Genomic DNA, 18,536 nt, shown 5'->3' on the forward strand with positions numbered 1-18,536 from the left:
GATAGAACGTGTCATGCATCACTCCACGGAACACATTTTCAATGCTCCAGAGTATAGTGGTGGCATGATTTATACCACTTTATCCGACGCTTGGCATTGCGCTTGATGGCGTAAGGCTTGCATGCGGCTTCAAAGCCATAGAATCCCATTCCATGAAGCTCATAACACACATTTTTTGTGCTAAGAAGTTTGGACTCTGCAGTGATGGAGTCAGCAGAACGTTGATGACGTTTCTGTATTATGCTCCTCAAAACTCGGCAATCCTGCTGTGTAATTTTACATGGTCTGATAGCTTGCAGCTAATTGTTCTCTTTCATAATAACTTCCACTTTTCATGAAAACTTAAGAGTGGTCATCATACTGTGAAGAGATTTGTGACTGAAACAGAGCACAGACAGAGTTCATGCAGATAAATGCATAATGAGGAAGGTTTCTGCCAGACAAATTCATTGGATTAAGACAGCAGCTGCCAAAATACCATTACAAAGCAGCAAACAGTTATTTGAAGCTGCTGGTGCCACTGGAGTCCCTCGAACCTCAAGGTGTAGGATCCTTCAAAGGCTTGCTGTGGTGCATAAACCTACTGTTCGGCCACCCTTAAACAGTGTTCACAAGCAGAAATGGTTGCAGTGGGCCCAGACATACATGAAGACTAATTTCCAAACAGTCTTGTTTACTGATGAGTGTCGAGCAACCCTCGATGGTCCAGATGGATGGAGTAGTGGATGGTTGGTGGATGGCCACCATGTCCCAACAAGGCTGTGACATCAGCAAGGAGGTGGAGGAGTCATGTTTTGGGCCGGAATCATGGGGAAGCAGTTGGTAGGGCCATTTAAGGTTCCTGAACGTGTGAAAATGACCTCTGCAAAGTATATAGAGTTTCTGACTGACAACTTGATTCCATGGTATAAAAAGCAGAAACATGCCTTCAGGAGCAAAATCATCTTCATGCATGACAATGCACCATCTCATGCTGCAAAGAACACCTCTGAGTCATTGGCTGCTATGAGCATAAAAGGAGATAAACTCATAGTGTGGCCACCATCTTCCCATGACCTCAACCCTATAGAGAACCTCTGGAGTATCATCAAGCAAAAGATCTATGAGGGTGGGAGGCAGTTCACAAAACTCAACTAAAACTCACAAGTTCAATGGATGCAAGAATTGTGAAGGTGATATCAAAGAAGGGGTCCTATGTTAACATTTAACTTGGCATGTTTGGATGTTTTGGAGTCAAATAGCTGTTTTGTTCAGTGAATGTGACCTCCTAATGCTGCAAATTCCACAAATGAGCATTTTCAGTTCTTTAAAACATATCAAATGTTTAGAAATTCTACTGTGCCTAATAATTTGGAACAGTGCATTGTGAGTTTTTACTCATTTTGGAGATTATACTGTTATCATTGGGAGGTTTCTTCAATAAAATTCGATGTATACTCTAACGGGTGATGACTTTTATTAGACTGACTGTCAATTGCATCGAGCATTTAGGAAAATCAGAGAAAAATAACATTTGCATAATAATTTGGTACACGGTGAAGTGAATATACCGTACATATACCATGCTAGGAATATATCATACATCCATGAAGTAGACTGATGCAAATAATTTAGATAATCCTACCTTCAGAATGTCTAAGACCTGAGGACCCTACTACAGATTTTTCATTGGGGCCCATTTATGATACACCTCAACCCTGAATTATTCAGGTAATTTTGCCATGTGCCCTCAGTTGATAATTTACAGGAACAGCATAATAGTAACTAAGATTAATAACTTTTTGTGTGAGACAAACTTCCATCGGAGGTGACATATTGCTCTATAATGGGCACCACCAACGTATCACCATTACAAAACCCAAATAAAGAATAAGTATAAATGTGGTTACCGTCTCCTTCTTTGTACAATATCGATGGGTCTGTTGACTGCACACGGTGACCCATACACGTGCCCATGGAATATCTTATGTCCTCCATAGTCCATAGGAGCCAGGAACCCACAGTTTGTAGGTAAACTCATATCCAGGCTTAAGCTTTCAGGGCTAGACGGTCCTTAAACATCCAGAGTGACGGAATATAAGACACCATGCAGGGTTGTCAGAGTTAATTATGGCCCATTGAAAGCATCCTTTAACCCTCCCTTTAAAATATATTCCCATTATTAGAAGTGGCCGGGAATACAAGGAGCAAAATATCACGCTTGGCTTTCCTATGGAGGGGATAGACAGTAGTCAATATTTGATTTCCTCTTCAGGAAGATGATTTTTTTCATGGTTTCCAGAGTCGGTTTCTCGACAAACAATAGGAGGAGATTCCAACCTTATGTATCCAAAAATACTTTGTCTCCCAAGCATCTGCCATACGGTAACCCAATTCAGTTGAACCGGACCCTCCAGAAAAGGAATATCCAGAATAAGGCAAATGTATCCTTCAGCCTCTGTCTGTCTGCGTTACCTTGGTGAACAGGTTTAGGCAGATGTAAAAGTGATTGCGAATTATAATTCCAAAAATAGTAGACTTCAGCAGCACAAAACTCGCAATGTCCTCCTCTCATGTGAAAGCAAGGGGGCTTCCAAGCGTTGCCTGTAGGATCAGTGACAGCTGGGAAAGAGTGCAGTGAAGAAATGCTCCCTCAGCTGTGATGTCACTGTCACTGTACTCCGTAACGGGGAGGGCCTCACTCCAGCTCTGACAGGATTGCTCTCTAAAGAGCCAGCCCTTAGGTCAAGCACCATGCTTCCTCACGTTAACATCCACAGAGGTCAGAAATTCATGTTCAGACTAATAGCAGCTTTCATTACTGGCTTGATTCATTTTCTTGCACTTTTTGTCTTTTGCGATGCTTAAAAATTGTGAATATTAAAATGATTTGAAGAAATGATGTACACCAGAGGTCGCAGTTGACTCGTCCTGAGTAGATCCCAGATGCCCTTAGTCTATAGTACAGAGCCAGGCTCAGGAGTAGAGATGATTTGGGGAGAACTGAAGTTTGAGTCGAATTTCCTGAAATTCACGGTTCCAAGCGATTCGGTTCGATTGCCCAAAAAATAAATAAGTTGTCCAGCACAATTCCTTACACTGGTGTAGCATCAGAGAGCAGGCCAATGCACGGTCTTCCCTATAATGGCCGGCAGCTATGACATCACATGGTCTATCCCAGTGTATGAAGAGGATTTCCATACCTTGTGCGATAGTGGCCAGTACCTGGGTTATCAGAGATCATCAGATCCCAATGGATCCCAATGGAGCACAGCTGGGTGCAGGACTGGCAACCTGTATGGCTGAGTTGGATTCTATCTCCAGCATCGACCAGTAAATGAACTATACAGATCATATTCTCTCTATACTTACAAAACCAAGCGTGTTATGCACATATTTTAGAAATTCACTAGTAATGTGATTCACGCAAATTTATTCAAGGCAAGTCAAATTTTGGGGTCAAAATTTGAATTTCAAACAATCTTTACTCAGGAGCCATTCACTCGATGCTCTGTCACATCTGTGAAATGGCAAAATCTGGCAGCGAACTGCAATGTCCAGGAGGGCAACAGGCTGCTGCTGCCCTCTAGTGTCCAAAGAGCACATGCACCATTACTGTGCTGCCAACGGGAGCATGTCATGTTACACACTACAGCTGCCTGGTTATGTATCTTGTCCCCACCTGCATTTTCCCTGAATCCTCCCTCCTCACCTGGTCTGTTACCTGCATGGTCACATTAGGCATGATTGAGGATTCTTGGATAGGGATTGTGCAGGGTCTCTGTTGGTACGTAGGGGTACGTAGGCATGATGCTATGTGGAAGGAATGTACTGTGGGGTATCAAACTATATGGGGGACACTATAGGGCCATTATACTGTGTGTTGGGGGCACTAATGAGGGCCATGAAAAAGGTACCATTCTGAGAGGGAAACTACAGTGTTTCTTGTTGGAGTCATTTAACACTAGGACTACTGGTATAGTCATTTTGACTACTTGCACTTCAGTAGTTCTATTCGGGGTCACGAGTCCAGTAGTCCTAGTGTTAAAGGTCTGAGTGAGGTTAGCACTGGCTTGGCATCATGAGGAAACACAGAGCCGTCAAGCAAGATGTAACTCACCCAACCTGATCTCCCAAAATAAGATTTTTCCTGATTCGTCATTTGTGACTTTTCAAAAACTCACAAATTTTGTCGCAAAATATACTCCGGTCCCACCCCCTGGAGTAAATTTATGTACACCAGATGTTTTTTAAGCACATTTTGCCACATTTTACTGGAACATGCAAGTTTCTGCACTAAAAAAATGCAACTGTTAAAGACAAAAATAAAAGAACATTTTTTTTTTATTTTGGACAAAATTCATAATCCTTTTGCCCCATTTTTTTAAGAATTTGGAGCTAAAATTTTACCAAATAGCACAAGACAAAATAGGATAAATGATTAAAAAAAAATTGCAAATAACAAATTAGGACCTTTCCATTGCAAAAATGTGCTCTGGAATTATGAGTGGTTACAAGGCATGTGGCACCTGACGACAATGTACATTTCGTCAACTCTATCTTAATGCTTTAGCAGAATATTATTTTGCGTGTTTATGAACAATAAATATAGATACAGTATATTTTAGGTTTAGGGTCTCTTTAAATTAACTCCTCGTGCACATACAGTAATAAATCAGTAATTGATAAATAAAGGTGTCCTGGACTTTAGTCCTTTTCGCTTTGCAGTTTATTGAACTCTTAAAGCTAGAGTTTAGACATGTTTATGGTTAAAAAGCTTTCATTATCTCTAGCATCTTTATTTTTATACTACTACTGTATGTCTATTATTAGCAATTAGCATGGTATATTTTGTATAGGAAAAGTGCCGCAAACATGGAGACAAATTCTTCTGGTACTAAAAAGATAGCTAAACTCTGACCCCAGGATCAAGTCTAGAGAGAAGAAGTGTGGAGAAAAGATTATTACCTATAACCAATTTTTATTGATATTAAAAGATAAAAGTACAACTAAAATAAGGTGCCTCATGACATAAGAGGACGCAGTCTCAATACAAACAATCAAGGCTTAGATACAATAGTGATCAGTTGATCACACAATTCACAGATTATTAAACATACTAGAGCAAGTGATATAGTAATTAATGCAATGACAAAGCTATTATGAAACATAATATTGTTCATATAGTTACTAAATGTGAAGATCACATATTGCTATAGTCTCTGGTCACTGTGGTATATATAGGATATTAAAGGCTAAAGTGCTAATGCAGAGTATCAAATTCAGATCAAGATTAATAAGCCATAAATAAGAGAGTACAAACAAATAGCCGGACATATGGTAAAATTTACCTAAATGTAGGCACTCGAGACAAGATATAGACTGCCTCCCTCACCCCGACGCGCGTTTCGCCTATCTTCTTCCAGGGCAAACGGAAGAAGATGGGCTAAAGAAAGAAGATAGATGAAACACGCATCAGGGTGAGGGATGCAGTCTGCATCTTGTCTCGTGTGCCTGTATTTAGGTAAATTGATGGATTGAAAAAGTTCCACACTTGGAACAAAACGTCACCCTGACATGATGAGTCAATAAACCACTATACTTTGGAGATTTGGTGTCCTGCCTTCATCTTTTTTTGGGGATATAATGAGGTTTGGTTTTGCCTGGTAGGCTTTGAACCCATTGATAATTTTTTTTACATTGCTAGTGCTGCACCTATATTTTGCTATGTATATGTTTACAGGTATATTTATGTTTAATTCTACTTTTACTAAATGTTAAAGAAACCAAACTGATGTTGTATATTTTTTAACCCCTTTGAATTTTCTGTTTTTTGGTTTTCATTTTTCGCTTCCCTTCTTCCCAGAGCCATAACTTTTTTATTTTTCTGTCAACATGTGAGGGCTTGTTTTTTGACAGACGAGTTGTACTTTTGAACTACACCATTAATTTTACCATGCCGTGTACTGGAAAACAGGGAAAAAAAGTGCAGTGAAATTCCAAACAAGTGCAATTCCACATTTTTTTTTACCATGTTCACTAAATGCTAAAACACACCTGCCATTATGATTTTCCAGGTCAACCGTCATGCTGTAGCACAAGTGCTCCTGGCCGATCATGCATAGTGCAGCCTCTCTCAGCAGTCTCCCTGCCAGCATAGCTCTGATTTGTCTCCACCTCTATCATGGAGTGTACTCTACTGTAGATTTAGAATGCACTCTATACTTCTGTGGACTCCATGCTCCTATTCAGTAGTCTGTCAGTCCAATTTTATTCTCTGCCATCTACATCAGCATAGCTGCATGTGTATTTTTACATCTTTGATCTATTAACTGGTTTCATGCAGAGAGCAACAGTCCTGCACTTTGCTCTGTAATAACTTGGCACTGCAAAGTTTACACAAGCAGGACTGAGCTGTTTGATGCCTGCTTTTGACATATCAGTGATGGGGAACTGGATATGACGCTTTGTCGATGCATATGGCAGAAGAGAATCTTCTGCCTTAGGCATCAACAAAGCAGCATTTGCAGTTTCACATCACTGATGTTTCAGCAGTGGGCATCAAACACAGCTAAGCCATTCTAGTATCTGCTCTGGTAGCAGGCAGAGCAGGGTCTAGGACTGTAGATTTCGGCTTGAAACCAGCTAACAGATCGATGCTGTAAAAACACACGTGCAGCTATGTTGATATAATTAGAAGAAGATAAAATCCTTCATGCAGAGATGGGTAAAGGATCATACATTACACAGAAGAATAGAGTGTATTTTGAACATATATTAGCTTGATGATCTGCCAAATATCTGTGGTGGATGCAGCTGAGCATAGTACTGTACATCAGAGCTGTGTTGTTAGCCTGTGCTACTTAATACATTTATCAGTCAGTTCACTTCTAGCACAGTCATCAACTCAGAGAGGTGTGTGAAACTGGAAGCATGGAGGGGTAAAAAAGACACAAAGGTCCACGAAAAAAAAAGAATTTTAATGGTGCCTTCCGCAAGGACTGATTGACAAAATAAATAAAAACTACTCCCCTAGACCTGTTCTCCTGAAGCACTTCTTTGGTCTGTGCTGTGTGCAGACTGAGGCTCCCTGCAGCAGGTAATGTCGTAGCGCCTACTTGGCTGAATGGTGGAGCAGGGAGATGATGGCTACGTGTTTCTCCATTGTGTTCAACTATATCTACAACCTGGGAATGCCAAAATAGGGATACCAGGCGGGTGACTGTGACCCTCAAGAAATGGGCCTCATAGGGCGCCACATAGTCTGCCCCTCTCAGAGATACATGACTAGTAATGAGCATCCTTCTTGTTGGCTGTTGTGAACACACTAAGAATTATCAGGTTTACAACCGTTTGGCTGGATCTCATGGACTAGACTTTACTATAGTTTTAAGGGTTTGTCTGGTTAAAACCAATTATCCAAAGGAGAGGTGATAACTTATTGATTGGTGGGGCTCCAACAGCTAAAACCCGCACTGATGGGCAGAACAGAGAACTTTTATTTCCGAATGGAGCAGGAGTGCACATGCTCGACCACCAATCCATTCATTCCCTATGGGGCTGGCATGCGCCACGCTCAACTTTTTCTGGCAGCCTCGTAGAAAACAAATAGTGACATTCGAGCATCCAACCTGCTGCTCCATACATGAACAGATATAAGTTCCCAGTCCTTCCGATCGGTTTGGGTCCCAGCGGTCAAAGCCCCATGATCAATTAGTTAGCAACTATCCAGTGGACAGGGGATAACTTGTTTTACCCAAACAACCCCATGACCATTTTCTTGAGCTAAGTGTAACTGAGAATTATTTTTAAAATCTTCTGAAAGTGGCACTAATATCATAGCGATGTTGATTTGATTTTCTGACCAAATCACGGCATCTCCTTCCCTTCAGCTGCCGTAAAATGTGCTAATACAAGTAAAAGTGTGCCAGTGTTTACAAATGGAAGATATAATAGCGCCATCTACTGCCCTCTTTAAGGGAACTTCATAAAAAATGTGGCAGACTTGGCTATAGATGTTGCCTAAATAAAAAGTACTCTATGTAATATGGAAAATTCTCCACAGTTGGAAACTTTATAGAAAATTTCCCTTGGGGAAATGAATTTGCTGAAAATCACAGCCAGTATCTCCTATCTTTAGACTATTGTAAATTACACCATTCTTGGGAAGTGTGCGCTACGGAGTGCACCTGGCAATGGATATTAGAGTTCTGATGATTTTGCATATTTTTTTTTTCTCTTGTGTATTTCAGCTTCTATGGAGAAGCCTGTGGGAATTTTATGTCTTGTATTTTAGATTGCACTGTAGACTTACGTAGCATACGGCCAAACAAAAAAAAAGGCAAAAACTCCCCTAAAACAAAAAAACATGGAGCCCAATTTATCAAACTTGATGTTTTGTATGCGAGCACACTGGTGTAAGATCAGCCATATTAATTAGGAGGCATGCACCCCTTCATGATTTTGGTGTAAATTATGACGGCTTGGTTGGCCGCATCTGGTCATGCACCCTCCTTGTTAAACTCTTCACCTTATGAAGATCGGCCAGTCTTAGTTAGATGCGCTGTTTCTACACAACAATGGCCTTAATCGAAAATGAAAGCTAAAAGAGTTGTCACCTTTCAGAAAATCCCTGTGTGCAGTTTGTTATAAAATGCAAACCGTGCCTAACTCACCCTCCCCGGGTCCACTGTTGAGTCTCTGTCGCTGCTCCCAGTGTCTGGTATTGGTGGCAGCATTGTGGTCACATCAATAGTGTGGCAGCCAATCAGCTCTAAGTGGGGGTTGTTCCATGCTCACTGATTGGATGCCACGCCATGACATCATCAGCACTGCAGCCCAATATCACACAATGAGAGCAGCTGTGGAGACTCAGCACTGAACCTGGGGAGGGCGAGTAAAGCGCACTTTGTGTTTTTTCTTTATAACAAATTGCATTTTAAATGGAACAACTACTACAGTTTATGTTTCCATGCAGCATTTTTGCAGATTTTTCTTTTATCTGCAGTTAACAATACAATCCCTAGGAAAACATAGTGGCAACTTAGCATAAAGATGTGCATTTTCCGACGTTTTTTATATGTGTTTTCTGATTTATTTTCTTTGTTGCACAGCCTCCTTGATCTCAATGGGGGAAACAATTGCTAAATAATTCAGATCAATAAATACCCCCTTGTATGAAATGAAATGAAAAGCGTGAGTTAAACGTTGGGGATTTCATTCACTTTGCAATTACTGTAAAAAAAATTTAATTTTAAGAATTTATGTAACCACTAGAGGGAGCCAAAGGTTACTTAATAAATAAATACAAATAAGATACAATGCAACATCCTAAATGGCAAAATAAACCAATCTGGAAACCCCTGGAGGAGGCAATCTGCAGTAAGAAGCCAGAAGGGACTGGTTCAATCTTACCAACAGTAAGAACATCAGTGAGATTACTGCTTGCTCTGAAAGGAAGGCATTGTACATGCTTTTGTGGAAGGGCATTTGAGTTAAATAAATAATGTTTTTACTATTATAACCTTGCAGGAATCATATGCTGGTGGTGAATTCTTCATTTTATTACATGAGATATATCAGTAAGTATTCTTCTGCAGAAACTTTACAAAAACAAGTCAATTTATCTGACTAATTTGTGATGTAAGAAATGAAATTATATGATTAGTAGACCTTAGAGCAGTGTTTCCCAAACTCCAGCCCTCACGGACCCCACGGGTCATGTTTTCAGGATTTCCTTAGTACTGCACAGGTGATGGAAGCATCATCAAGGCATCAGGAATTGTCTCACCTGTGCAGCACTATGGAAATCCTGAAAACATGACCCGTGGGGCCTGTGAGGACTGGAGTTTGGAAACACTGCCTAAGGCTATGTGCACACGTAGGAAAAGAGGTGCAGAATTTTCAGCACAAGATCCGCATCTCCTGGCAGAATCCGCAGCCGCGTATTTGCCGCGGTTTTTATGCAGTTTTTATGTGGAATTGATGCGGATTTTGTGCAGGTTTTTCCCACTGTGGATTTCTATCATGGAGGGGTGCGGAAACGCTGCAGATCCGCACAAAAGAAGTGACATGCACTTCTTTGAAATCCACAGCAATTCCGCACTGATTTTTCCGCACCGTGTGCACAGCTTTTTTAAAATCTCAATCATGCTTCAAACATAAAGATACCAAATGTAAATTTTTGGTGAAGAATCAATAACAAGTGGAACACAATTGTGAAGTTGAACGAAATTTATTGGTTAATTTTTGGGGAAATTCAAAAACTGAAAAGTGTGGCGTGCAATATTATTCGGCCCCTTTACTTTCAGTGCAGCAAACTCACTCCAGAATTTCATTGTGAATCTCTGAATGATCCAATGTTGTCCTGAATGCCTAATGATGATAAATATAATCCACCTGTGTGTAATCAAGTCTCCGTATAAATGCACCTGCTCCGTGATAGTCTCAGGGTTCTGTTTGAAGCACACAGAGCATCATGAAGACCAAGGAACACAACAGGCAGGTCCGTGATACTGTTGTGGAGAAGTTTAAAGCCGGATATGGATACAAAATGATTTCCAAAACTTACATCCCAAGGAGCACTGTGCAAGCGATCATATTGAAATGGAACGAGTATCATACCACTGCAAATCTACCAAGACCTGGCCGTCCCTCTAAACTTTCATCTCAAACAATGAGAAGACTGATCAGAGATGCAGCCAAGAGGCCCATGATCACTCTGGATGAACTGCAGAGGTCTACAGCTGAGGTGGGACAGTCTGTCCATAGGACAACAATCAGTCATACACTGCACAAATCTGGCCTTTATGGAAGAGTGGCGAGAAGAAAGCCATTCCTCAAAGATATCCATACATAGTGTAGTTTAAAGTTTGCAACAAGCCACCTGGGAGACACACCAAACATGTGGAAGAAGGTGCTCTGGTCAGATGAATTCAAAATCAAACTTTTTGGCAACAATGCCAAACGATATGTTTGGTGTCAAGGCAACATAGCTCATCACCCTGAAGTTCCTGAACACACCATCAAACATGGTGGTGGCAGCATCATGGTTTGGGCCTGCTTTTCTTCAGCAGGGACAGGGAAGATGGTTAAATTTGATGGGAAAATGGATGGAGCCAAATACAGGACCATTCTTGAAGAAAACCTGTTGGAGTCTGCAAAAGACCTGAGACTGGGATGGAGATTTGTCTTCCAACAAGACAATGATCCCAAATATAAAGCAAAATCTACAATGGAATGGTTCACAAATAAACGTATCCAGGTGTTAGAATGGCGAAGTCAAAGTCCAGACCTCAATCCAATCGAGAATCTGTGGAAAGAGCTGAAAACTGCTGTTCACAAACGATCTCCATCAAACCTCACTAAGCTCGAGCTATTTGCCAAGAAGAATGGGCAAGAATTTCAGTCTCTCGATGTACAAAACTGATAGAGACATACCCCAAGTGACTTGCAGATGTAATTGCAGCAAAAGGTAGCGCAACAAAGTATTAAGTTAAAGGGGCCGAATAATATTGCACGCTCCACTTTTCAGTTTTGGAATTTCCACAAAAATGTAAAATAACCAATAAATTTTGTTCAACTTCACAATTGTGTTCCACTTGTTGATTCTTCACCAAAAAGTTACATTTGGTATCTTTATGTTTGAAGCATGGTATGTGGGAAAAGGTTGAAAAGTTCCAGGGGGCCGAATACTTTTGCAAGGCACTGTATACACTCTCTCTCTCTCTCTATATATATATACTTCAAAAAAATAAAGGGAACACTAAAATCCCACATCCTAGGTATCACTGAATTAAATATTCCAGTTGTAAATCTTAATTCATTACATAGTGGATCTTTATTCATTACTGATCATTTGCCCATGGTCTCAAGTTCACCACGTCAGGCGGGGCCAACTGCCACTGATGTCACTGAGCATGCGCAGACTCCCTGCCTGACACGGTGAACTTGACAGCATGGGAAAATGTTCAGAAACTTTCCCACGCTAATAAGTTCATGTCCGGTCAGGCGGGGAGGCTGCACAAGCAGCTTTTCATTCATTCCTCTGTGGTTTACGGTCGGGCTGGTAGCATTAGCACCGCTCCCGATTGAAAACTAATTAACCCCTTGAGATGGATTGCAGCGTGGGACTTGATTGTATGGCGGACAGGTATGGGATATTGTTGCTTTTTTGTTTTGGAATTTTTTTTTACAGAAGAACGAGTGCTTTGCTTGGATTGAGAGTTAATGAAATAATGAAACACACAGGTTTTCCATCTTTATTACAAAGACTTTATTCTTAATGTGTGTGTATTTTTGTAACCCATTCATACTATTGGATTAATAATGGATAGGTGTCTTATTGACACCTCTCCATTATTAACCGGGCTTAATGTCACCTTACAATAGTAAGGTGACATTAAGGCTTTATCACCCCATATGCCACTGCTATAGGGCAGTGGGAAGAGAGAGGCTAAAGTGCCGGGATACAGATGTGCCTTTTCTGGGGTGGCTGGGGCAGATTTTTTTAGCCGGGGGGAGGCAATAACCATGATCCCACTCTGGGCTTTTAATATCTGCCCTCAGTCACTGGCTTTCCCTCTCTCTAGCGGAGAAAATTGCGCGGGAGCCCACGCCAGTTTTTTCCGTGAATTCATCCGTTAATTTAAAGGCCCCGTCACACATAGCGACGCTGCAGCGATACCGACAATGATCCGGATCACTGCAGCGTCGCTGTTTGGTCGCTGGAGAGCTGTCACACAGACAGCTCTCCAGCGACCAACGATGCCGGTAACCAGGGTAAACATCGGGTTACTAAGCGCAGGGCCGCGCTTAGTAACCCGATGTTTACCCTGGTTACCATCCTAAAAGTAAAAAAAAAAAAACACTACATACTTACCTACAGCCGTCTGTCCTCCAGCGCTGTGCTCTGCACTCCTCCTGTACTGGCTGTGAGCACAGCGGCCGGAAAGCAGAGCGGTGACGTCACCGCTCTGCTTTCCGGCTGACCGACGCACTGACTCACTGACATCTCCCAGGACAACAAAGGGTCTCCTCAAAGTTTATTGTTCAGAGCAATTAACTTAAGGACAGGCTGTTGTTTCCATCTCCTGATATAGAGGCTGATAAGAAGTTTGATGCCCGGTCCTTGACCAGGGTAAGGTGTACCACCAAGGTTTTGTTGAAGAATCCAATAGACCCTTCATTCATTACATTAGACAATGGGGATTGTACAAGTAGATCCGTATACCGTTTGGGCTCAGCTCTTACCTGGCAGAATTCCAGAGGAGAATGAAAGCCTGTCTAGAGGGATTAAGGGATGATATCTGCCAGACGTATCTAGATGACAATGTTGTACACAGCAAGACCTTTGCCGAGCATGTTGAACAAATGAGTACTGCACTCCAACGTTATCAGCAACATGGAGTCAAGTTAACCCCAAAGAAGTGTGGACTCTTCAAGAGGCAAGTTTGATTCCTCAGAAAATTTTTGTCCGGAGATGGATACACCATGGACCAATCAGAAATTGCTCCGTTAATGGCCTTAAAAGACAAGCATCCATCTACTCTGGGGGAGCTGAGGAAGATCCTAGGATTCCTCTTCTACTACAGAACTTACATCCAGAAATTTCCAAGGATTGCCATTCCATTACACCGCCTCTTTGGGGTGACTACAAATTCAGGAACATCATTGGAGAAGAAAATGTTATATCTTTTTGAGACTTTACCCATATCGGTCCCACTAAGAGATTTATATAATTTTCAAGCAGTCATTTTAGATTTTATATGGGTAATGGTAGTCGGTAATGTTGGCTGTTAAAAAGGTGGGAGGCCTAGCGGCACCCAACTTTGTTTATTATTATTGGGCACGCATTTCCGCACGATCCCATCGTGGTCTCCGAAACCTGCCTATACGAAATGGATGAAGATTGAAAAATTATGGTTAGCTCCAGCTCACCCCAACTCCCTGATCTGGAATGGGGCTTACAATACCCCTTCAATAGACCTATTGTGTCCAATGTTGCATACCAGAAATATATGGAGGGTCTGCTCTAAAAAATTCAATCTAGCATCAATGAATTCTGCTCTTACTTCCTTTTCCATCCGAATTTCCCTGAAAGTTTAACACAGTCATTGACAGAGGTATTGACTCAATCTGTCTTGTTTAACTTCGCTGACATAATCAACTATAAAATGTGAATTTTACACTCCTATGATGAGCTGAAAACTAAGTTCTCCCTCCATTCTCTGACATTATTTCAAGATATTAAAATTAGGCACTTTGCCTCATCATTAAATTCCACGGTCTGCAGACCTCCATTTCTACCTCCTTCGAGAGACTGTGCAAGATTAGTTCAACAAGAGGTTTAATATCTAGTATTTATAATATTCTACAGGCTCCAGGCACAGATTCCCTAACTGGATACTCTTATATGCTCAAATAGGAGGAAAATCTGGGTATTACACTGACCATGGTAGATTGGAGAAATGTTTGGACCAGGACAGCCAAGACTGCATCTTGTATTTCATATAAAGAAAATCAGTGCACAATCCTTCATCTCTGGTACCATACGCCTGAATTTTTACATAAAAAATGGACCCATCTATTCCTTCCCTTTGCTGGCGTTGCCTCCAGTCTAGAAGTTCTATTTTTCACATTTTTTGTGACTATCCACTGATTAAACTGATTTGGGTGATAGTTCAACTCGTCAAAGAAAGAAACACAGTTTCTGCTCAGCAACCAATTATCTGGATGCAGAGTCACCAGGAGATATTGGAAGAACTAGAGAACCTTGTAAAATCACCCATAATGGGATATCCTGACTTCAACCAACCATTTGTCCTTCATTGTGACGCTTCTCAAGTGAGACTTGGAGCTGCCCTGTATCAGCATCAAAATGGCAAAATCAGAGTCATTGACTACGGTTTCAGAATGCTGACAGATGCCGAGAAGAATTACCATCTACATTCTGGAAAGCTAGAGTTTCTGGCATTGAAATGGGCTATCTATGAACGATTTAGAGATTATCTCCATTACAGCCAAGAATTTGAGGTATACACTGACAACAAACCTGACCTACGTCATCATTATGGCCAAACTGAACACTACGGGTCAGAGATGACTAGCTGAACTAACTGACTTCAACTTCAGTATCAAGTACAGGATAGGAAAATGCAATGCATATGCAGACGGATTGTCGAGAATGCTGTTAGAGCTTGAGATCATGCAAGAGTGTTCTGAAGAAGACAGTCCAGAAGCTATTGTGAGCACCACCTAAGCAGTACAAGTCCAGCATGAGGAAAGCACACTGCTGTGGTGTCCGTTGACGGCAACTACCGTGAAAGCGAAGAAACAAGATCATCCCATGTCCATTCAACAGCAGTGAAAATAAAATCCAGAACGCACAAGGGGAAGACCAAATAATTGGGAGAATTCTACCTTATGTGGACCAAAATCGGTTTCCGAGGAAGCGAGAGAGAATTACTGAGTCACCAGCAGTTGCTGTCTTTTTTAAAGGATGGGAGAAGCTCTACCACATCACAGACTTTTCGGTATCTTGTATCACAAAAGAGGACAGAAACAACAGTTACCGTAGTACTGCCTGGAATATACCATTGGTTGGTCCAGCGGTGGACACTGACAGATTAGGGCTCCGGAAGTTTGGGGATCATTGGATCTTTCAATTGGTTGGTGATTCCAAGCATATCTCAAAGTCAACCCATGTATGATTTCAGAAGAATTCATGGAAGATTCTGAAGTGGCATCACAGTTTCCTGACTTGAACCCATTAGTTAATTGGTTTTGGTATTTTAAGAAAGCAGTTACAGCACCTAAAGCCAAGAATATTGGTGAACTGAAGGCCATTCCAAATGAGGAAATGGCTAAGATTCCTTCAGAACACTGTCAGAAGCCGGAATTTGGCCATTCTTCACATTTTACACTGGTTATAACAGCCAAATGCACTAAGTACTAAAAACTCTTGTCATGAAGAGTTAAAAAGTCCTGAGACTGCCATAGTCATTAAAGGGAATCTGTCACCCCCTGGGACGTATATGAACTATTAATATGGGCATACAGGTAAAATAAATGTTACACTAGTCTTACCTGGATGCCTCATATTAATGGTCTTGTTGTGGAGAAATGTTATGTTCTGTCTTTATGCTAATGATTTCTTCCAGGCTCAGTGGTGTGCGCTGCCTGGCAGAAATCCCTGCCTCCTGTCTTCATTGTAATACTACCCCCTAGCATACACATCAGTTATGGCAACGGAATCCTGTGCCTGCGCCCTGCACTACCTCAGAAATACATACCTCATCCTCCCTTCTGTGGGCACTGCATTCAGGGATCTTCTGCGCAGGTAACTTCCGCTCCAGTGACCGCGAGCAGATAAGGTGCTCTCCCCACTTTCTCCCTGCGTAGTCACCACTACCTTACACATGGTTCCTAACTATGACTATGCAGGGAGGAAGTGGGGAGAGCGCCTTATCTGCGTGCACACTGGAGGTCACAGTGACTCACCAGCACCTGTGCAGAAGATCCCTGAATGCAGCGCTCACAGAAGGGAGGATGAGGTATATATTTCTGAGGGAGTGCAGGGCGCAGGATTTCGGGGCCGTAACTGACGCTGATGGGAGGGGGGGTAGTATTACAATGAAGACAGGAGGCAGGCACTGCACGCCCTGAATCCTGGAAGAAATCATTAGCATAAAGACAGAATATAACATTTCTCAGCAACAAGACCATTAATATGAGGCATACTGTACATGTAAAACTAGTGTAACATCTCTATTACCTGTATGCCCATATTAATAGGTCATATACGTCCCGGGGGGGAAGGGGTGACAGATTCCCTGGCATTTTGTGCTTGAAGAAACCATTTGTTATATTAGTTCTACTGAACTATTTCATTGTTCTTGTCTGATTGTGTTATTGCAAACAGCAGAAAGTTTCTACATTTTGATAATGGGGATTTAATAATTTTGACTTCAACTGTAATTAACAAGGGGAGTAAATCCACTCTTCACTCCATATATACTTGTACATATCAATGAAGAACTGAACTGAGGAGTTCTAAGAAAAGAGGCTTTTATATTGCTATTTACTAAAACACACGTCAGAACGAGAGCTGTCAGCTTCTCTTCAAAGCTCATTGTTTAATATGATTTCTCTGTACCGTACATGTGCAATACCACCAAGAATAATAGTATTTCTTCTGGTTTAAAACTTCAAAGTTGTTTAAAATGGATTGCAAATACACCTTTATTATTTATCAAATTGCAAAATTTAAATAACCAGATTTTGTCAAAAGACATCTTAAAGGGGTTTTCCCATTTTGTGAAACCCCTGTCCTCTAGCTGCAGATTAACCCCTTCCCAACATTTGCAGCATATATACATCATGGCGATCTCCCAGACACAGAGGGTTGTGCGCAGGCGATCTCCGCCAGATGTCAGCTGATTCTGACAGCTGACACCCAGCAGTCAGTGCCACCGCTTCCGGCACTTTAAGCCGATAAATTCTGCAATCAATATCGATTGCAGCATTTAGCAAGCAGCCCTTGTATTGGCGTCATCGCGGGGGCCCGATCGCTGCTATGGTGACCTGATGTCATCCTGGAGACATCCGGGTCACCAGAGCTAGCAAAGTTGTTAGACTATGCTCAGAGCATGATCTAACAAGTTTGTCTTGTCAGTGCAGTGCTGACAGTTTATAAAGCATAGGAAAGATCCTGCATTCCTATGCTTTATAAGGGATCAGGCTGCAAAAAGTGAAAGTCCCATAGTGGGATAAAGCAAAAAAGTGAAAAAAAAAAAAAGTAAAAATATATTTAAAAAAAATCACAAAATACATATAAAAATATATTGTACACATAAATAAATATTTTGTAAAAAATAAACAAAAAAAGTACACATATTTATTGTTACCACGTCCGGAACGACCAAGCCTATAAACCTGGCCCACTATTTAACTCCTTAAGTGAATGAGGCAAAAACATTATGCTTTATCATCATACAGCCGAACAAAAAGTGAAATAAAACACGATCAAAAAGACAAATATAAATAAATATGATCTCTCTGAAAACGTCACCTTGTCCCGCAAAAAAACAAGCTGCTACACAGATCAATGAGCGGAAAAATAAAACAGTTATAGCTCTCAGAATAAAGCGATGCAAAAATAATAATTTTTTCCAAAAAACAGTTTTTATTGTAGAAAAGTGTAAAACATAAAAAAACTATTTACCGTATATACTCATGTATAAGCTGAGTTTTTCAGCACATTTTTTTGTGCTGAAAATGCACCTCTCGGCTTATACACGAGTCATTGTCCCAGTTTATGGCAGTGGAGGGGGAGCAGCGGAGCAGCTAAAGCCTGTGCCCGCTGCTAAAGATAAATGAATATTCACTGCACTGGCAATGAATATTCATTTCTCTTATAGTGCGCGCACAATTACATCCACAGCCTCCGGCTTCCAGTATAAATGAAAAAAATCCTACTTACCTTCCCTGCGCTCCCTCGCAGCATCTCGTTCCTGCCTCCAGCAGCTCCTGCGGCCGGGTGACCACATGTCACTACT

The 18,536-nt window shown here is 41.3% G+C and overlaps 1 protein-coding gene across 2 annotated transcripts in view; it reads right to left on the reverse strand.

The window, feature by feature from the left end:
- PDE4C (phosphodiesterase 4C) overlaps positions 1 to 18,536 on the reverse strand; it is a 238,938-nt gene that overhangs the window by 181,007 nt on the left and 39,395 nt on the right. The window contains exon 1 of one of the 2 annotated variants that reach the window (XM_069741059.1): positions 1,890 to 2,577. The exons of the other annotated variant lie outside the window; for it this stretch is intronic. Coding sequence (XP_069597160.1) covers positions 1,890 to 2,020 — 131 coding nt within the window. The 5' untranslated portion in view covers positions 2,021 to 2,577. Of the gene's footprint in view, positions 1 to 1,889; positions 2,578 to 18,536 lie in introns of those variants that run through there. 2 annotated transcript variants of the gene reach the window in all.

Source organism: Ranitomeya imitator, chromosome 1 (assembly GCF_032444005.1).
Source record: "Ranitomeya imitator isolate aRanImi1 chromosome 1, aRanImi1.pri, whole genome shotgun sequence".
Lineage (NCBI taxonomy): Eukaryota > Metazoa > Chordata > Amphibia > Anura > Dendrobatidae > Ranitomeya > Ranitomeya imitator.